This window comes from Rhinolophus ferrumequinum, chromosome 11 (assembly GCF_004115265.2).
Source record: "Rhinolophus ferrumequinum isolate MPI-CBG mRhiFer1 chromosome 11, mRhiFer1_v1.p, whole genome shotgun sequence".
NCBI lineage: Eukaryota > Metazoa > Chordata > Mammalia > Chiroptera > Rhinolophidae > Rhinolophus > Rhinolophus ferrumequinum.
The window spans coordinates 25,866,416-25,880,910 of NC_046294.1; the positions used below are offsets into that span (position 1 = coordinate 25,866,416).

A 14,495-nucleotide genomic window follows, 5' to 3' on the forward strand; every position below is an offset into this window, starting at 1 on the left:
ATCTGAAAATATAAATCCTATTTTAAAGTTCTGTTAACATGACACTACTAAAAATGGTGAGAAAACAAACTGACTTAGAAAGTGAATTAATTAAAGGAACAGATCCAAGATTTAAATCTGGAGTTTTAGCTACAGAATGGTAATAACTTAAAAAACAAGCAAACAAAAACCCAACCGTTGGAAAGAAAATGTACTACTACCTGGCATTTGGTGTACTCTATCTTGAGACATTGGCATTACATGATTCCTAATTCTTTAGAAGTGAATGGATTCAGCTTTTTTCCTAAGGTATCTAGTAATATTAAGTTCTGTTCATACCCTGTGCTGTGCTCACAAACTTAACCAAATATGGAGACAAGAAAAACTCTAAATTTACTTAGATATAGAAAGCAGTGCACTATAGTTAGAGATTCCTGAGGAATATAATGCTAAAACCAAATAATTTATGTGGTTACTTGAAAAAGAATCTTTAAACCTTTAGAAGTATAGGCCCTTCTGACCTTGTGTTCTATTGGATTTGTCTGACAACAAGAGGTGAAAGAATTCTGTGGCTCCATTGTCTCAACGGTGGGATCTAAGAAAACACTGGCAGGGCTCATCAGAGAGGTTTATGAGCTTGCAATTCAAAGAGATTAAAAGGAAAATCTACGGAGATTCTTTCACACTGAAGAATAACATTAAATAACTATTAGCAGCTTGGTTCAGTAAAGCTTACTAGAGCTCTCGCTGGGTCATTCACAACTTTCTAAAAGAGGAAAGGTTTTTTTCAGGTCCATTTGGGAATCAATATTTCTTACTTCTTACAAGACAATGGAATTCCAGTCTTTTAAAACTTCCTCCTAATGATACTAAAATTTCTAAAACAACTCTTTGTTTGCTTCCTAAATAATTACACTTCCTAATCCCAGGAAAGTTTTTCTAATTGTAGCTACAATTCAAATAAATAAGTAAAAATAAATAAGAGCAACAAAAAGCTACAGAGGAGAGGAATTTAACTTTATTCATTATGGCTCCAGTACTATCTAAATGTCTCAGTCAATCCGATGTTGGCCCAAAGCTTGAGTCCATCTGCAGCTCCTTCCCTATTGTTACTGTGTAGCAGTGTTACTTGAGTGATCAAGTCTCCAGCATGCTCTTATTCAGCAGTTAGTCCACTGTCTTTATCTTTATACCATTTAAACTATTTCAAGTTTATTTCCAACTTAAAGAAGTCATCATCTATGTGTGTGAAAAGCAAATAGCAGTGTTTTCCTTTAAGTGGTAGTATCTTGCTGTGTTAAAACCAAGTAATTTAATTCTAAACAATCTTAAAAATTAAACATTCTTAAAAATCATTTCACAATACGTAATTAAAATTTTTCCTATAGAAATAACTTGAAGGAAATCGGTTTCCTTGTCTTTAACAGTCTCTGGTCTTGGAAGAGTCTCTATCTTGATAAGAGATTCAGAACCAGCTAACATTTAACTTGAAACCTGCTCATTAAATCATAAATCACTGTAATCCTTTCCCAGATAAAATTAAAGAGTCACAATTGCAAGACTTTCCATATTGAAAAGTTACGTTTTTGGAGTTTAATTATGGATAAAGCCAGTGCTCATGAAAGATACCAAATGAAACCTGGAAGTTGAATTTCACGTTTCTGTACAGAACAGGCAGAACAGCAGCAGATGTAAGCCTGGCCTCTCATTCTGACCCTCAAATATGCCTCATTCTTGACTATTTGGAACAAAATGTAGTAGTAGGCTGTACACACCTATTCAAAACTTGGCAGCCCAGCATGATTAAGAGGCATAGAAAGGCTTTGCATTCCCCCTCTTATCAATTACTAGTTATGTGACCTTAGTCAAATTAGTTAACCCCTCTGAGCCTCAGACTGTTTCTCTGGAAAACAGATACTAATTTCTTCCTTACATGGTGGTTAAACAATGATTAAAAGGCGATTACCATAGTTTTAGTGCTCAATAAATGGCGGCTATTTTAACAGTTATTTTATAATGTTTGTGTTAACCTGTCTATAGATCATAGGAAATTGACTAAAAACAAGTCATTATTAGGGGATGGGGGAGAGGTTGACTGGGGAAGCCCCAAGTACCATGGTGTAGGAAGGCAACAACTCCTGATACTGGATTTGTAACAGTGGTTAAGAAATTCGATAGACTTGGCTATTGTCAGTCCTACTAAATTTGACCCATTATTATCAAAGTCATATCCATATATTAATTTTTTAGTCCTTCTGAAGTATCAAACAAAACTGAAATATGGGAACCACGGAAAAGAAAATCAAAATAATTAATTTGCAGATTAAATTCAGAGGTTGGAAATGATGGTGGATCAGAATGTCAGGGAAGCTTTTTTGGGCAGGGTACGGAGGGAGATGAGAGGACTCACTGGAATTTGAATCAAGAATAAGCTGTGAAGAATCAGAATGGGAGGGTCTTCTGAGTAATGACAAACAACATAAGCAGATGTGTCTGGGAGCCCTTAAGTGGGCCGGGGAGAAGATTCATATTAGGTTTGTGATTGGTGATAAGGTTAGGAAAAGTAGTTAGGAACAAACTTAAAATCTTCTGTCCCATTTAAATTCCAGGTGAATGGGTAAATGTAATGTTGGGGAGGGGGTGGTTATAAAAGTTCTTAAGAGGAGTAAGAATAAAGAAAGCTAGACCAATCAAAATATAAAAGCCTGTGGGAGGAGGCCAATTAGCAGCTATGGAAATAATCTGGGTATGAACTACTATGGTAGCTGTGAGAAGATCACATGGAAAAACGAAAAGAAATGTCAACACTTATTTTTAATTCATTCGTTGTATGTTAAGCAAAGTAGAAGTAATCAGAGTGTAATATGAACCGGTTCAAGTCTGGAAAAAAACAAGCAATGAGAAAGTTGACCTAGTCCTGATTTTGGATCCACAGATTTCAGATGGATCAAGTACCAAGCAGAAACTGGGAGAGAGGTTAAAGCTGGAGACAGAAACTTCCTAAAATCCTGCATTTTCTTCATGATTAAATCAGAACCCCCAATTATGTCCAAGTATACGAGAATTGTAACTATATTCTTGCTCAGAGGTTTCTACAGCATTATTTGAAATCAGCCAAATTTTTATTCAAAATCATTGAGAAATTATCTTAAAATACATTTTCATTGCAAAAATAGTTATTTGCCTTTAAGTAAAAGTAACATAAGTTGAGTAGTCACCTTCTTGTTACAAATAAAAGGGAGCAGGATGACCCTTATAGAAAGTTTTATCTATATTCTCCCTCTGAAAACGCCAATCCCTAACTGTCTAGATGGATTTTCTGCATCATTTCACATACTTTTCTCAGAAACAGTCACCAAAAAAAATGCCCCCTGATGCTTATCTTCAAGTTTTACCTGGAGCACATTTTTATAGTCAATTTTCAAATTCCTAAAATCAAACAAAAACACTGATAAGATCATAAATGGAAACCCTAATCTGACTACTGTAAGTATTTTGTAAAGGTCAGTTTTAGTACATAATTTACACAAATATCAACTGGCCTTAAGTCATTATTTCTAACAGTTAACCCAAACTCATATTACCTGCATTTAAAAGAAAGTATTATTTCCCTTCTTATGGAGTTAATCAGTCCCTAGCATTAACTTTCTTTTCAGGAAGAATTCTTACTTTGAGCTTCAGGAATTATATGTTGATTTAGTTATCTGGAATAAATGTTGGTGGGATTTTAAGATATGTTTCTCATTGGGTCCAAGATTTATTTGCTTAGCTCTCATTTGCAAATATTCTAATTAAGGGATGAAGTGAATTATATAATACAACACCAGAAATGACCTTTTGTATTTAGTTAAGGAGGAGTAACTGATTAGCTCTAAGTAAAGACACTAACTTTACAATGTCTGGCCCCATCTCCTTCTAAACCATGATGTTTGTGGTTTCCAGGTTCTTGGCCAATTATGTAGAGTGAAGGCTCCACATTACCAAAATAATTCACTAATAGAGAAGCAAGATACATCTTAAAATAATACACCATCAAGGATTCCAAACACAATCCACTTATTTTTTTTTTAGAACATTACTTAATTTGATGACTTCATTTGAACATTTGTTCCTCTTGAGGTCACTGAGAAGTAACCTAACTCATAAGCTGTGTCACTCTATAGAGCCACCGAGACATCAGAGAGATCTGTATGACTGTCACATGACAAAGCGATTGAGTCATGATCCCTATTATTTTCCCATAATATACTTCTGATGTGTTTTTTAATGTGCTTAATATGAGAAAACTACATAAGATTTATAAAGGCACCATTTCTATTCAACAGTTATTATTCATGTGGACATTTTATAAATCCTGAAAAGATTTTCCAAGTGTTCATCTGGTTGTCTAAAATGCAAAGCCTAATCTTAAATAAGCCCATGCCTTTCAAGGGAACATGGGAAGCAGCCTTTGAAAGCATCTTTAGAAACAATAAGGTAAATATGCCAACTGGAACTAATTGATTAAATTCACTTGTTAACATTGATTTCAAAATGTATGATATCTGAGGACTTAATATTACTCATCCTTTTTTTTAGATTTGCGTTTCTTCAGCCTGGCCAACATTGCCCTAAAATGTGAATTGAGAATATAGAAGTGGAAATGAGGGAGAAAAAATATATGTACTTTACTTTAGGCTATCTTGCCTGGACTTCTTCTCTACTAGAACTCATTTGATAATTTCTTTTGTGAAGAAAGTCAATATGGATGTCAAGGGCTCCTTCAAGTGATCTTGTAGAGAAGTAAAGGATTGTAGGTGGTATTGATGAGGCTGTCCTTACAACAGGGCACCAACTTTGGGCTGTGAAGTAAAAGAAAGCATCCAACCTCAGGCCATAAAACATCCCCTGTCTCCTTCCCAAGTATTACGGAGCGGAGCGCCAATTTATTTTATACTCCAAGTTAATGGACGGCAGGAAACAAACATTTAAAGCATACCCTATGAAAAGAAAGTTCTACAATGAACTATCACCACATGCAAAAAGAGTTTTGTATAACAAAGCTATTTCCATGTCCCTGGGGGGGTGACCCAGAAAAAAAGAGTGCTTTGACCTGGTTATAATGAATTCTCTCTCTCCGTAACCTATCCTGGTCTTGAACAAATTATCACTCTCAAAGGTTTCCCTCCTATCAAATCTAAATCCTCACTGTTAGAAGTTCAAGTTCATTTCTTTGTTTTGGGGAACCATTTACTGAGGATGGGTCGACAAGGAAAAATTAATGTCAGTATTCAAAAGAAATGACAATATGAAATGAGGTTTATTATTAGATTTTTTTAAATAGCTGTAGTATGAAACTTAAAAACAGCAAGTTATATTTGGATAAGAGACCTCTATTTCTTAATCTAAACAGCAAGGCAATCTCACTTTAAAACTGAAAGCGTTCTCACTATGTGGAGCCTCTGGTGAAGCCAATACTTAGTACTTAGATCTGAGGTACTAATATCTAATGAACAATTATATTTCTACTGTTCTTCTAGAGTAGCTCCATTCAGCAATTACGCACCTGAAAACCTTGCAAACTGACATATAAATTCCAAGCGGAAGACAGGCCGATTTATCTGAATCATTGATCAGGCCCAACTCTCACTGTATTTGGTTTGTTTAAACTTCACTGTGACCTCATCAATGACCTACAAGAGTCCCCGGCGATACAAAAGGCCAAAATTACTTCCATTAAAACCTTAAAATCAGGGACTCAAAACTTAACAAAGAAATGCACACATTTCCAAAGATTTCTCAAAGGCAATGAGAAAGGCTTGAAGATGTTGATTATCTGTTCTTCCAACATGTCTTTAAACCTTCCTCCATGCAATTCTATTGCTCACTTTAAACCCTGTTTCTTATTTCTCTCCACTTCTGGTCTACCCGACGCTATACCATAGCAAGAGAGAATGTTTTTTTGATTCCTGATCTCGTCCTACCTCTTTTCTCGTTAGACAGCAGACTTCACAGATTGTTTCCTAATAGGACACAGGCAAAAATGCAGAGCGACAGTCAGTACGAGTACATACTCTATATTCCTTGAGGTCCAATTCTGTAGATTATCCTTGTCTTAAGCAAATCAGCACCCTACAGAGTAAAGACTGATAAAAACACCATCAGAAAATAATCATTTCCAGTACAGCTGGGTCACTTTAGGAATGTAGTAACTTCTCACAAACCACATTCTCACGTGTATTAGTTTCAGTACTTTCCCAGAAATTATATCACGTGAACCAGGATTAAAAAGATGATTTTATGGATAGAATTCATCCTCAAATGGAACCACCTCTACATTGTTTTGCTAGAAGTACGAACATTTACAAAAGCACTACAACACGGGAAAAGATGCTCGTATAACCAATACAAGCAGGACAAAATATTCAAGCCATATTTGCAAATTAATCCAAATTCATTGCAGATACACTCAATTTCTTAACATTAAAAAAAAAAAATCTGTCTTAAATAAGTAGAAGGGCCTTAGAGCTGATTAGTATTATGAAAGTCACTATTAAAAACAAATCCTCCAGTACATAAACTAATAGCACATGAAGTCTTTACACACAAAGGTATCCCACACTACCCGTAAAAAAGACTTAATTTTATCGATACAATTCCCTCTGAAAATAAATATGGATATTCTGTATACATCACTGGCTTTATCTTATAATGCTGTGTTTTAGAAATAAAGCCTTGATTCGCAAATGAAATTTTCGTAACTTGATTAGTAGGGTTCCTCAGATCATTTTGTTGGGTTCGATGGTGTGCCAGTGTAGGGCCTGGGAGGGGACTCAATAATCAACTACCAGAGACAGTGAGCTTTTATCAACACACACAAGTCAATGCTGAGCCTGGTGTGCTACACAGAGTGCAATTGAGTGTTTTCCCCACAGGCTGTAACTGATTATTGACTCCCCCCATTAGCATGTAGGGTGCACATTGGAGGTTCGGATAGAGGGCTGACTCCTATCCCAAGGCCAGTGCTGAAAGGCAGCCTATCACTTTGTGTAACCACAGTCCATGTGTGACAAACCTGACCTACATTTCTCCCTTTCTTTCTCACAAGAGCTTGTCACTGTTTTAAGAAGCTATTTTCTAGAATACATAAAAGAAACGGCTTTTAAAACTACTTGGGAATTCCTAAAATGTCATTTATGGCAATCTTATAAGGAGTAGTTTATCCAAGAGATAATCATGAAACCCAGCCTCAAGTAAGCTCAGAGACAGCAGTGTGCTTTATGACGTTATCCTATATATTGTACCTTCCTTCAGACTGTCGTTTATACAGTAAGCAGTCTTAAAAGTACTACAATTAAAATTTTAATGAGTATGTAATTAATAAAAAAGTTTTTGAACATTAGGAATGTGTAATTAAACATTTTTCATTAGTTATAAAAAGTAGCTTTCACAGCTTCACAAGATACCGTATCCTAGTAGTCTTGTTAACTTCACAATGGATACACAATAATCAGTACTAAGAATAGGGCATAATTAAAAACAATGATCCGAGGGGGGTGGTAAAAAAGGCAATAATAACGTGGTGCAAATGCTGGAAAATGCTCCCCATGAATGGCTCAGACTGTGCTTCAAAGAGTTGCCAATGTGCTGTGGTTCCTCGCCCCAAGTACCTACCACGCCGCTGCAGGTCATACTCTTTTTTTGTCTCTTCATTCCCTAGAATTTTCCATGCCTGATCAATTTCCATGAACTTCTGTATACATTCCTCCACTGTTCCTGCTGGCACATCTGCACTTTGTTTATCTGGATGATACTGCCAATCAAAAATAGGGGGATGGTGAGTAGAGAGGGTTAAGTGGGGGGAGGTAAAAAAAAAAAAAGGTGTAAATCTGTGCTTTAGTTAGGAGAGAAGGTAATGAGAAGATGAAGCTAAGATGCCAAGGCAACGAGACAAGAGTGTTGGGCACAGGGGACACTGCCAGGGTAATTAGACCATGGGAGTAGCCGTAAATCCACCAGTGACATGCTCTGTCAAAACGTGCAAAGGCAGCATTTTCTGGATAATTTGCTGATGGAATCACTGGTCTCATGGACGATTTACCTAGAGAGGATGACTAACTCAAACAGAAATAGGTACATGCAGACTACCAGGACATGACAAAGGAAGAACACACACTATGCACAGAAGAAAGTTTTCCTTATATAATATGCTTGGTTGTGGGTATCATCACAAATGGACGGCTAGCTTTTTCTTATGAAATTAGATTATGTAATCATACTTTAAAATAAAACACCTTTCACCCTCCGGCTGAGCCCTGAAGATTTTAAAGTTATAAATCCCCAAACATACATTTTCATTGAAAATGGCTATTCTAGGGCAGATCTGTAAGAAACAACTTTAAAGAACTCAATGGAACATTTGAATCTGGGTTAATTTATTTGTAAATCTTTCCTACATGTGTTTTCTAAGAAACTGTTAAGAATGTTTTCAATATGCAGTAATTTCTTTATACTACTTCGTCAAAAACAAAGTTTTATGCCAGTTTATCAGTTCTCAAATGATAATGTAAATGTGGCTTACTGGATACCTCACTTATATCGCTTGCTTCTTCCTTTTTTCCTGTTTTCTGTGGTTCTCCCTTCTCTTTTAACTATGAGTTCTTTTGAAAGAATATGTCATTAGTTTTTTCCACAGTCTTTCAAAAAACAAGTAAAGGAAGATTACCTAAATTTAGAGACATTGCACTTAAATAATCTGGGGCAACAGTAGTAAATATTCAGATAGGTAATTTTTTACTCTCAAGTAAATAAGGAACCAGTTGATAGCATTCATCTAGAATTTTCAACCAGCAATTATTCTCAATGTTTTATCCAATGTATTCAGAACAAATTTTAATTTTAAAAGTTATCTTTGGAATTTCCTTTGAACTAGTAGAACACTTGTTTCCATTTAGTTCTTACGTTTTTTTTAAAGTTTTTATAATAAAACAGGCAAATGGATATATTCACATTTCATGACACGGATGTGGTTAATTCATATACTCATCAATTGAATGGTATAATCACTTAAATTCTTTTAGATATTAAATTCTTTCAGTTTTTTCAGAGTGCTTTACAAATTTGGAAGGAGAACAAAAATTTTGTAAGTATATTGTCATGTATTAGGTTGGTGCAAAAGTAATTGCGGTTGTTGCAATTATTTTTAACCTTTTAAACCGCAATTACTTTTGTACCAACCTAGTATCATTCAAGTTGCTAAGGCCAAAGTCACTCAGTAAGTTACAGCAAGTAATATGAACTGAAAGGTCTTCAATTTCTCAATCTAGAATTCAGAAAGTATGTAAGTTTTTAATCATAATGTCAAATACTGGCTTTGATAGTGAATTTGTTCTCACGCTGAACTTCACAATGCCGACGATCGTCACTAGCAGAGCAAAAGCAACTGTGATATTTGGTCACACAGAAGAACTAATGGACATCATGCATGCTGGGAGAAAGATGAGAGGGCAAACAGAGAATTAGGTTTCCACTTTCCCTTTGGCAAATTAGCTCTCTACCTATGCCAAATCAGTCAGTTATTAATCTTTAAATATTTAAGCTAATTCATATGACGGGGGGAAAAAAAGGAAACTAAGACTTTATTATTTATTATTATTTTTTTGGCCATGATTTATCAAATGATGCTCATAAAAGTTATTCATATACTGAGGTTCAGGCAATCCCTGAAGCTGGGATGTTAAAGCAACACCCCAAAGCCAAACTAGAGTTGGCTACACTGACGTTCTCTAGCTGAGCCATTCTTCTAACACTATGTGAAGATCTGTGTAACAAGCTTGGTATGATTCAGTGTTATCATGTGCAGCATACTCAAATATGCCACCAGTATACCTTTCAGATACACTTGCATGTGAAAACTCAATTTCAGTATGTCAAAAGCACTGAGTAGGGCCCTAGAGAAATCATTCTAAACTAATATAATAGATACCGAGTAGTAGGAGTCCAGACGAAACAGTAATTTTTAACAGGCCACTATAGAAGGTCTACTTAGAACAATAAATAGAACAAATTGGGCCTGATCATGTACCAACCTGATCAAGAAAGCCCTACAAAACCAAAAAGTAGTTCCTGGCTGCCCCAAACTAAAAGCTACCATAAAATTTTATGAGTCATATATCAGTTCTATGAGAGTCAAAGCACAATTCAATCTCGTTCACTAATTTGGTATTTTCTTGACTACTGTTTTAATAAGCAACTCACCATCTGAGGCTGTTAGGTCTACTCTATTGTGCTGCTAGAATGCAATATATTTTATTCTGTGATACAGGGTTCAATTTAAAAATGGTAGTTATAGCAAGAAAATAAGTATGTCTTTGGGGCGCTAAAAGCCTTAGTCCAATCTATTTTGACAGCAACTTCCAGAAGAAAATGAAGGTCTAAAAAAACCCAAAAACACAACATTCTGTGGTAGGCTGATAATGGCCTTCAAAAATATATCAGGTCCTACTTCCTGGTACCTGTAAATGTTCCCTTATTTGGGAAAAAAAGCCTTACAGATATGATTAAGTTAAAGATCTTGAAATAGAACAACTATCCTGAATTATCCAGGTGGGATAAATACTATCAGTGTTCGTAAAAGAAAGAGGCAGAGGGAGATTTAGCATACAGAGGAGAAGGTGACCATGGAGAGACGAGAGAGAGAGAGAGAGAGAGAGAGAGAGAGAGAGAGAGAGAGAGAGAGAGAGAGAGAGAGAATATGATTTGAAATACTAGCCTTAAAGATTGTACTGATCAGGCCACAAGCCAAGAAATGCTGGCAGCCACCAAAAGCTGGAAGAGAGAAGGAATGGACTCTCCCCCTAGAGCTTCTAGAGGAATTGTGGCCCAGCCAACAACTTGACGTCGGCCCAGTTACACTGATACTGGACTTCTGGCCTCCAGAATGGTGAAAGAATAAATTTCTGTTGTTTTAAGTCACCCATTTTGTGGTAATTTATTTTGGCAGCCACAAGAAATTTTACACAATCTAAAGATGTGTTATGGTTTAAAACTGGAATGCAACAGACACTATAATTTTTTATGATGTTTCAATTACAAGGTCCATTCATAAAATGGTGTCATTATTACTCACATTCTTAATTTTAAAGTCTGCAAAGATTCTTTAGTGCCCAGGAGAAACCAAGCTCCTACTACCAGCTTTCAAGATTTTTCGGATCCCAAAGTGAATGTTAATTTCTTTCCTACCATTTCTGTATCTGAGCCCTCCCATGGGAGGCAGGCTCAAGCATTCACTATTACTGAGACCAAAGTCATTTTCCTCTTGTTGTCAAGGCTCAATTTATTCATTTCCCTTTATTTGATCCCCACTAGACAAATCTTTCCACCATTGAGAGCCCAAAGCTATTCCTACTTCATTTATTCACTGATCAGATAAAAGATAGATAAAATCTGAAGCACCCTGTGTTCCAGAAACAGCTACAAAAAGACAGCATGGACCTTCTTATATAGGAAAACGCTGACAAAATCATACAAACAACAGAGAGTTCTGAGAAAAACACTCACCAATCAAGTAGAGAAAATACTGATACTTTTAATTAACAGAATAGGTATGTACTAAAATCAGTGTTGCAAAGCTCATTTATTTTAACTTCTTTTGCTTTCAGTACGAAATTGAAATGCATTTTGCTGGAATTGAAAGAATTTAGTCACCTGGAAGCAAAGAACTCAAAATGCAGAAATTAGCAAATCTTGCAACAAACAACTGGAAAATAAAAGTTTAAAAAATTATGGGGGTTGGGGGTGGCCGGTTGGCTCCATGGTTAGACCGCAGTGCTCATAACACCACGGTTGCCGGTTCAATTCCCACATGGGCCAGTGAGCTGTGCCCTCCACAATTAGAAGGAAAACAACAACTTGTCCATGTAGGAAAAAAAATTAACCTCAATTTCTCATATTCCATATACAGTCATGTGCCGCATAACAAGGTTTTGGTCAACAATGGACCGCATATACAATGGTGGTATGTCATATAGCCTAGGTGTGTAGTAGGCTATACCATCTAGGTGTCTGTTAGCACACTCTGTCATGTTCACACAACAATGAAATCCTCTTACAATGCATTTCTCAAAATGTATCCTTGTAGTTAAGTGGTGCATGACTGTACAAAAATTAATTCAAGATGAATCACAGGCATATATGTACAACACAGAACCATAAAACTTCTCGAAGAAACACAGAGAATATCTTTGCCCCTTGGGGTAGGCATAGGTTGCTCTGACAGAAAACAAAAAGCACAAACTATAATGACATAAAACTGATAAACTGAACTTCATCAAAGTTTAAAACTTTAGGCTCATCAAAGAAAATCGATAAGCCATTAAGAAAATCGATAAGCTACAGACAAGGGAAAAAATACTGGCCAAATACATATCTAACAAAGGACTTGTATCTAGACATTTCTTCCCATATTAATACAGAGAAAGGAACAATAAAAACACAGATTGCTAATAAAAAGACTAATGAATTAGTAAAAAGTCTGAATTATAGACTATAGAGATACAGTTTTATTACTTTCAAGTGCATATGCCAACCTCCAAAAATTTTAAAACATTTAAAAAAGTTAAGTACTGAGTAGAGGACTAAATTACATTCAAAATTAAAATGTCATAAATATGGCACAATACTGAAAATACTTAAAGAATGAGTATTTCTCTACGATTCTTGACTGTAACAGTACAAAAGTATCTATCCGCAAAGTTTTAGCGAACTGCTATTTTATTGCTCTCAAATGACTTGGCACTCACAATTTCATGGTCTTTGTAACTTCCTCATATTTGGAAGAAATTTTTCAATTATACAGACTTATGTTCTTTAAATCCCCATGCCAGTTATTGAGGATAAGAAAAATGAACACAAAAGATTAAGAAACTGTCTTGATACAAATATAGGCTCACTCATGATACTACAAAAAATATATAGAAGATGATGTAATATTTTATCAAGATTGCTATGTGTTATCTATTTCCTAACTGACTAATTACGTAATTGATAACTAATGCTTTCATTATGGACTCTTAATTCTGACTAGCTGAGATTTTATGGCAATCAGATGTCCAATATTTTGTATTTTATTTTGATTTCAGGTTTTTTCCATGTAATAAATCCAAGTGCTTTCTAAATTACTAATTCTGGAGTGACTGTTACAGTATGTCAGTCTGGTGCCACTCAAAATGTGGTCCTCTGACCTGTAGCATCAGCATTGTCTGAGACCTCATTAGAAGATGGCCCTATCCCAAACCTACAGAGGTGGGGACCCAGAATCTGGGTTACACCAAACTCTCCAGGCAATTATTCTACATGCTAAAATCTGAGAAACACACTTGTTAGCCCCTACTGCTTAAAATATGGAATTAGTTGCAAATCAGAAAATTAATGCTTCATAAAAATTTCCCTTTGACAGATGCATTCCTCGATGTATCCAAAAAAAAAAAAAATTAAAAAATGCTGACACTCCTCAATTTTTAATGAGTAACACTAAGTGTTCCAAGTCAGAAATTTTTTGATATTTAATACCTTTTGTTCACTAATCATAAATGCCAACCTCTTTATTTCACTGTTTGCACAAATGCCAACTTAATTCAGTAATGAAGAAGCTGATGAAATTGGTACAATATCCCAGTGGTATTTTAACCTGTTAATTTTTTTTTTTTTTAAAGAGGGAGTACATATAATTTGTATCAGGCTTCAGCCACTGAGCACTACAATAGTTTCCACCAGTACATTTCACAAAGAGACAAGTGTTATTCTACTAGAAGAGAAAAAATTGAATATGTGTAAATTGTGAAAAGAGCATAATACAATACACTGTAAAAGTCTAGCAATTTCTATAAGTTTTTAGTGAGAATTTATATATTTATTAGTTCTAAATGATCCTTTCTATTGGCTAAACAACATATAAAGTTGAAATGAAATAGTGTTTCTCTAAAGTAAAACGCATTTAACAGTTTTATGGTAAATTGCCTATTATACAATACGGTAATATTTCAGGTCACCTAAATAGAGGTTCGTCGGCTTTAATACCTTTGCTACATTCCTTTTAAAAAGGAAACATTGCTTTATTTACTAGTAGTTTGTTACTTAAATCTTAAATTGAATAAAAAGTTAGGCGGGTCATACATTAATCCTTTACTACACATCTGTGATTATGCTGTTTTGATTTATAAAATGTTGACTGCAAATAGGAAGTGACAATAACTATGAAAAGGACTCTATGCAAATCTGATTAAACAGAAATTTCCAAATCGTCCTGCTGGTATTATTTGATCTATCAATGTGGCCCCTGAGGATATAGCTCTTTGGTTTTTTTCTATATATTAATAGTTTAGTACCATTAATAGCTCTCTATCTCTAGCTTCAACCTTTCTTGAATTCTAGATCCAAATTTCAAAATATCTTCTAAAAGCTCTTATGATCACTAGAAGTTCAACATACCCAAAATCCAATTTATCATCCAGACTCTAAAATTATTAGTTCCTCCTCCT

At 35.2% G+C, this 14,495-nt stretch overlaps 2 protein-coding genes across 2 annotated transcripts in view; one reads left to right on the plus strand and one right to left on the minus strand.

Moving 5' to 3' along the window:
- IMMP1L (inner mitochondrial membrane peptidase subunit 1) overlaps positions 1-14,495 on the plus strand; it is a 105,557-nt gene that overhangs the window by 76,238 nt on the left and 14,824 nt on the right. The window lies entirely within an intron of this gene.
- The window catches only part of DNAJC24 (DnaJ heat shock protein family (Hsp40) member C24), a 43,516-nt gene that overhangs the window by 9,488 nt on the left and 19,533 nt on the right, over positions 1-14,495 (minus strand). Inside the window, exon 3 of the mRNA XM_033119879.1 lies at positions 7,633-7,771. Within this exon, the coding sequence (XP_032975770.1) occupies positions 7,633-7,771 (139 nt within the window). The remainder of the gene's footprint in view (positions 1-7,632; positions 7,772-14,495) is intronic.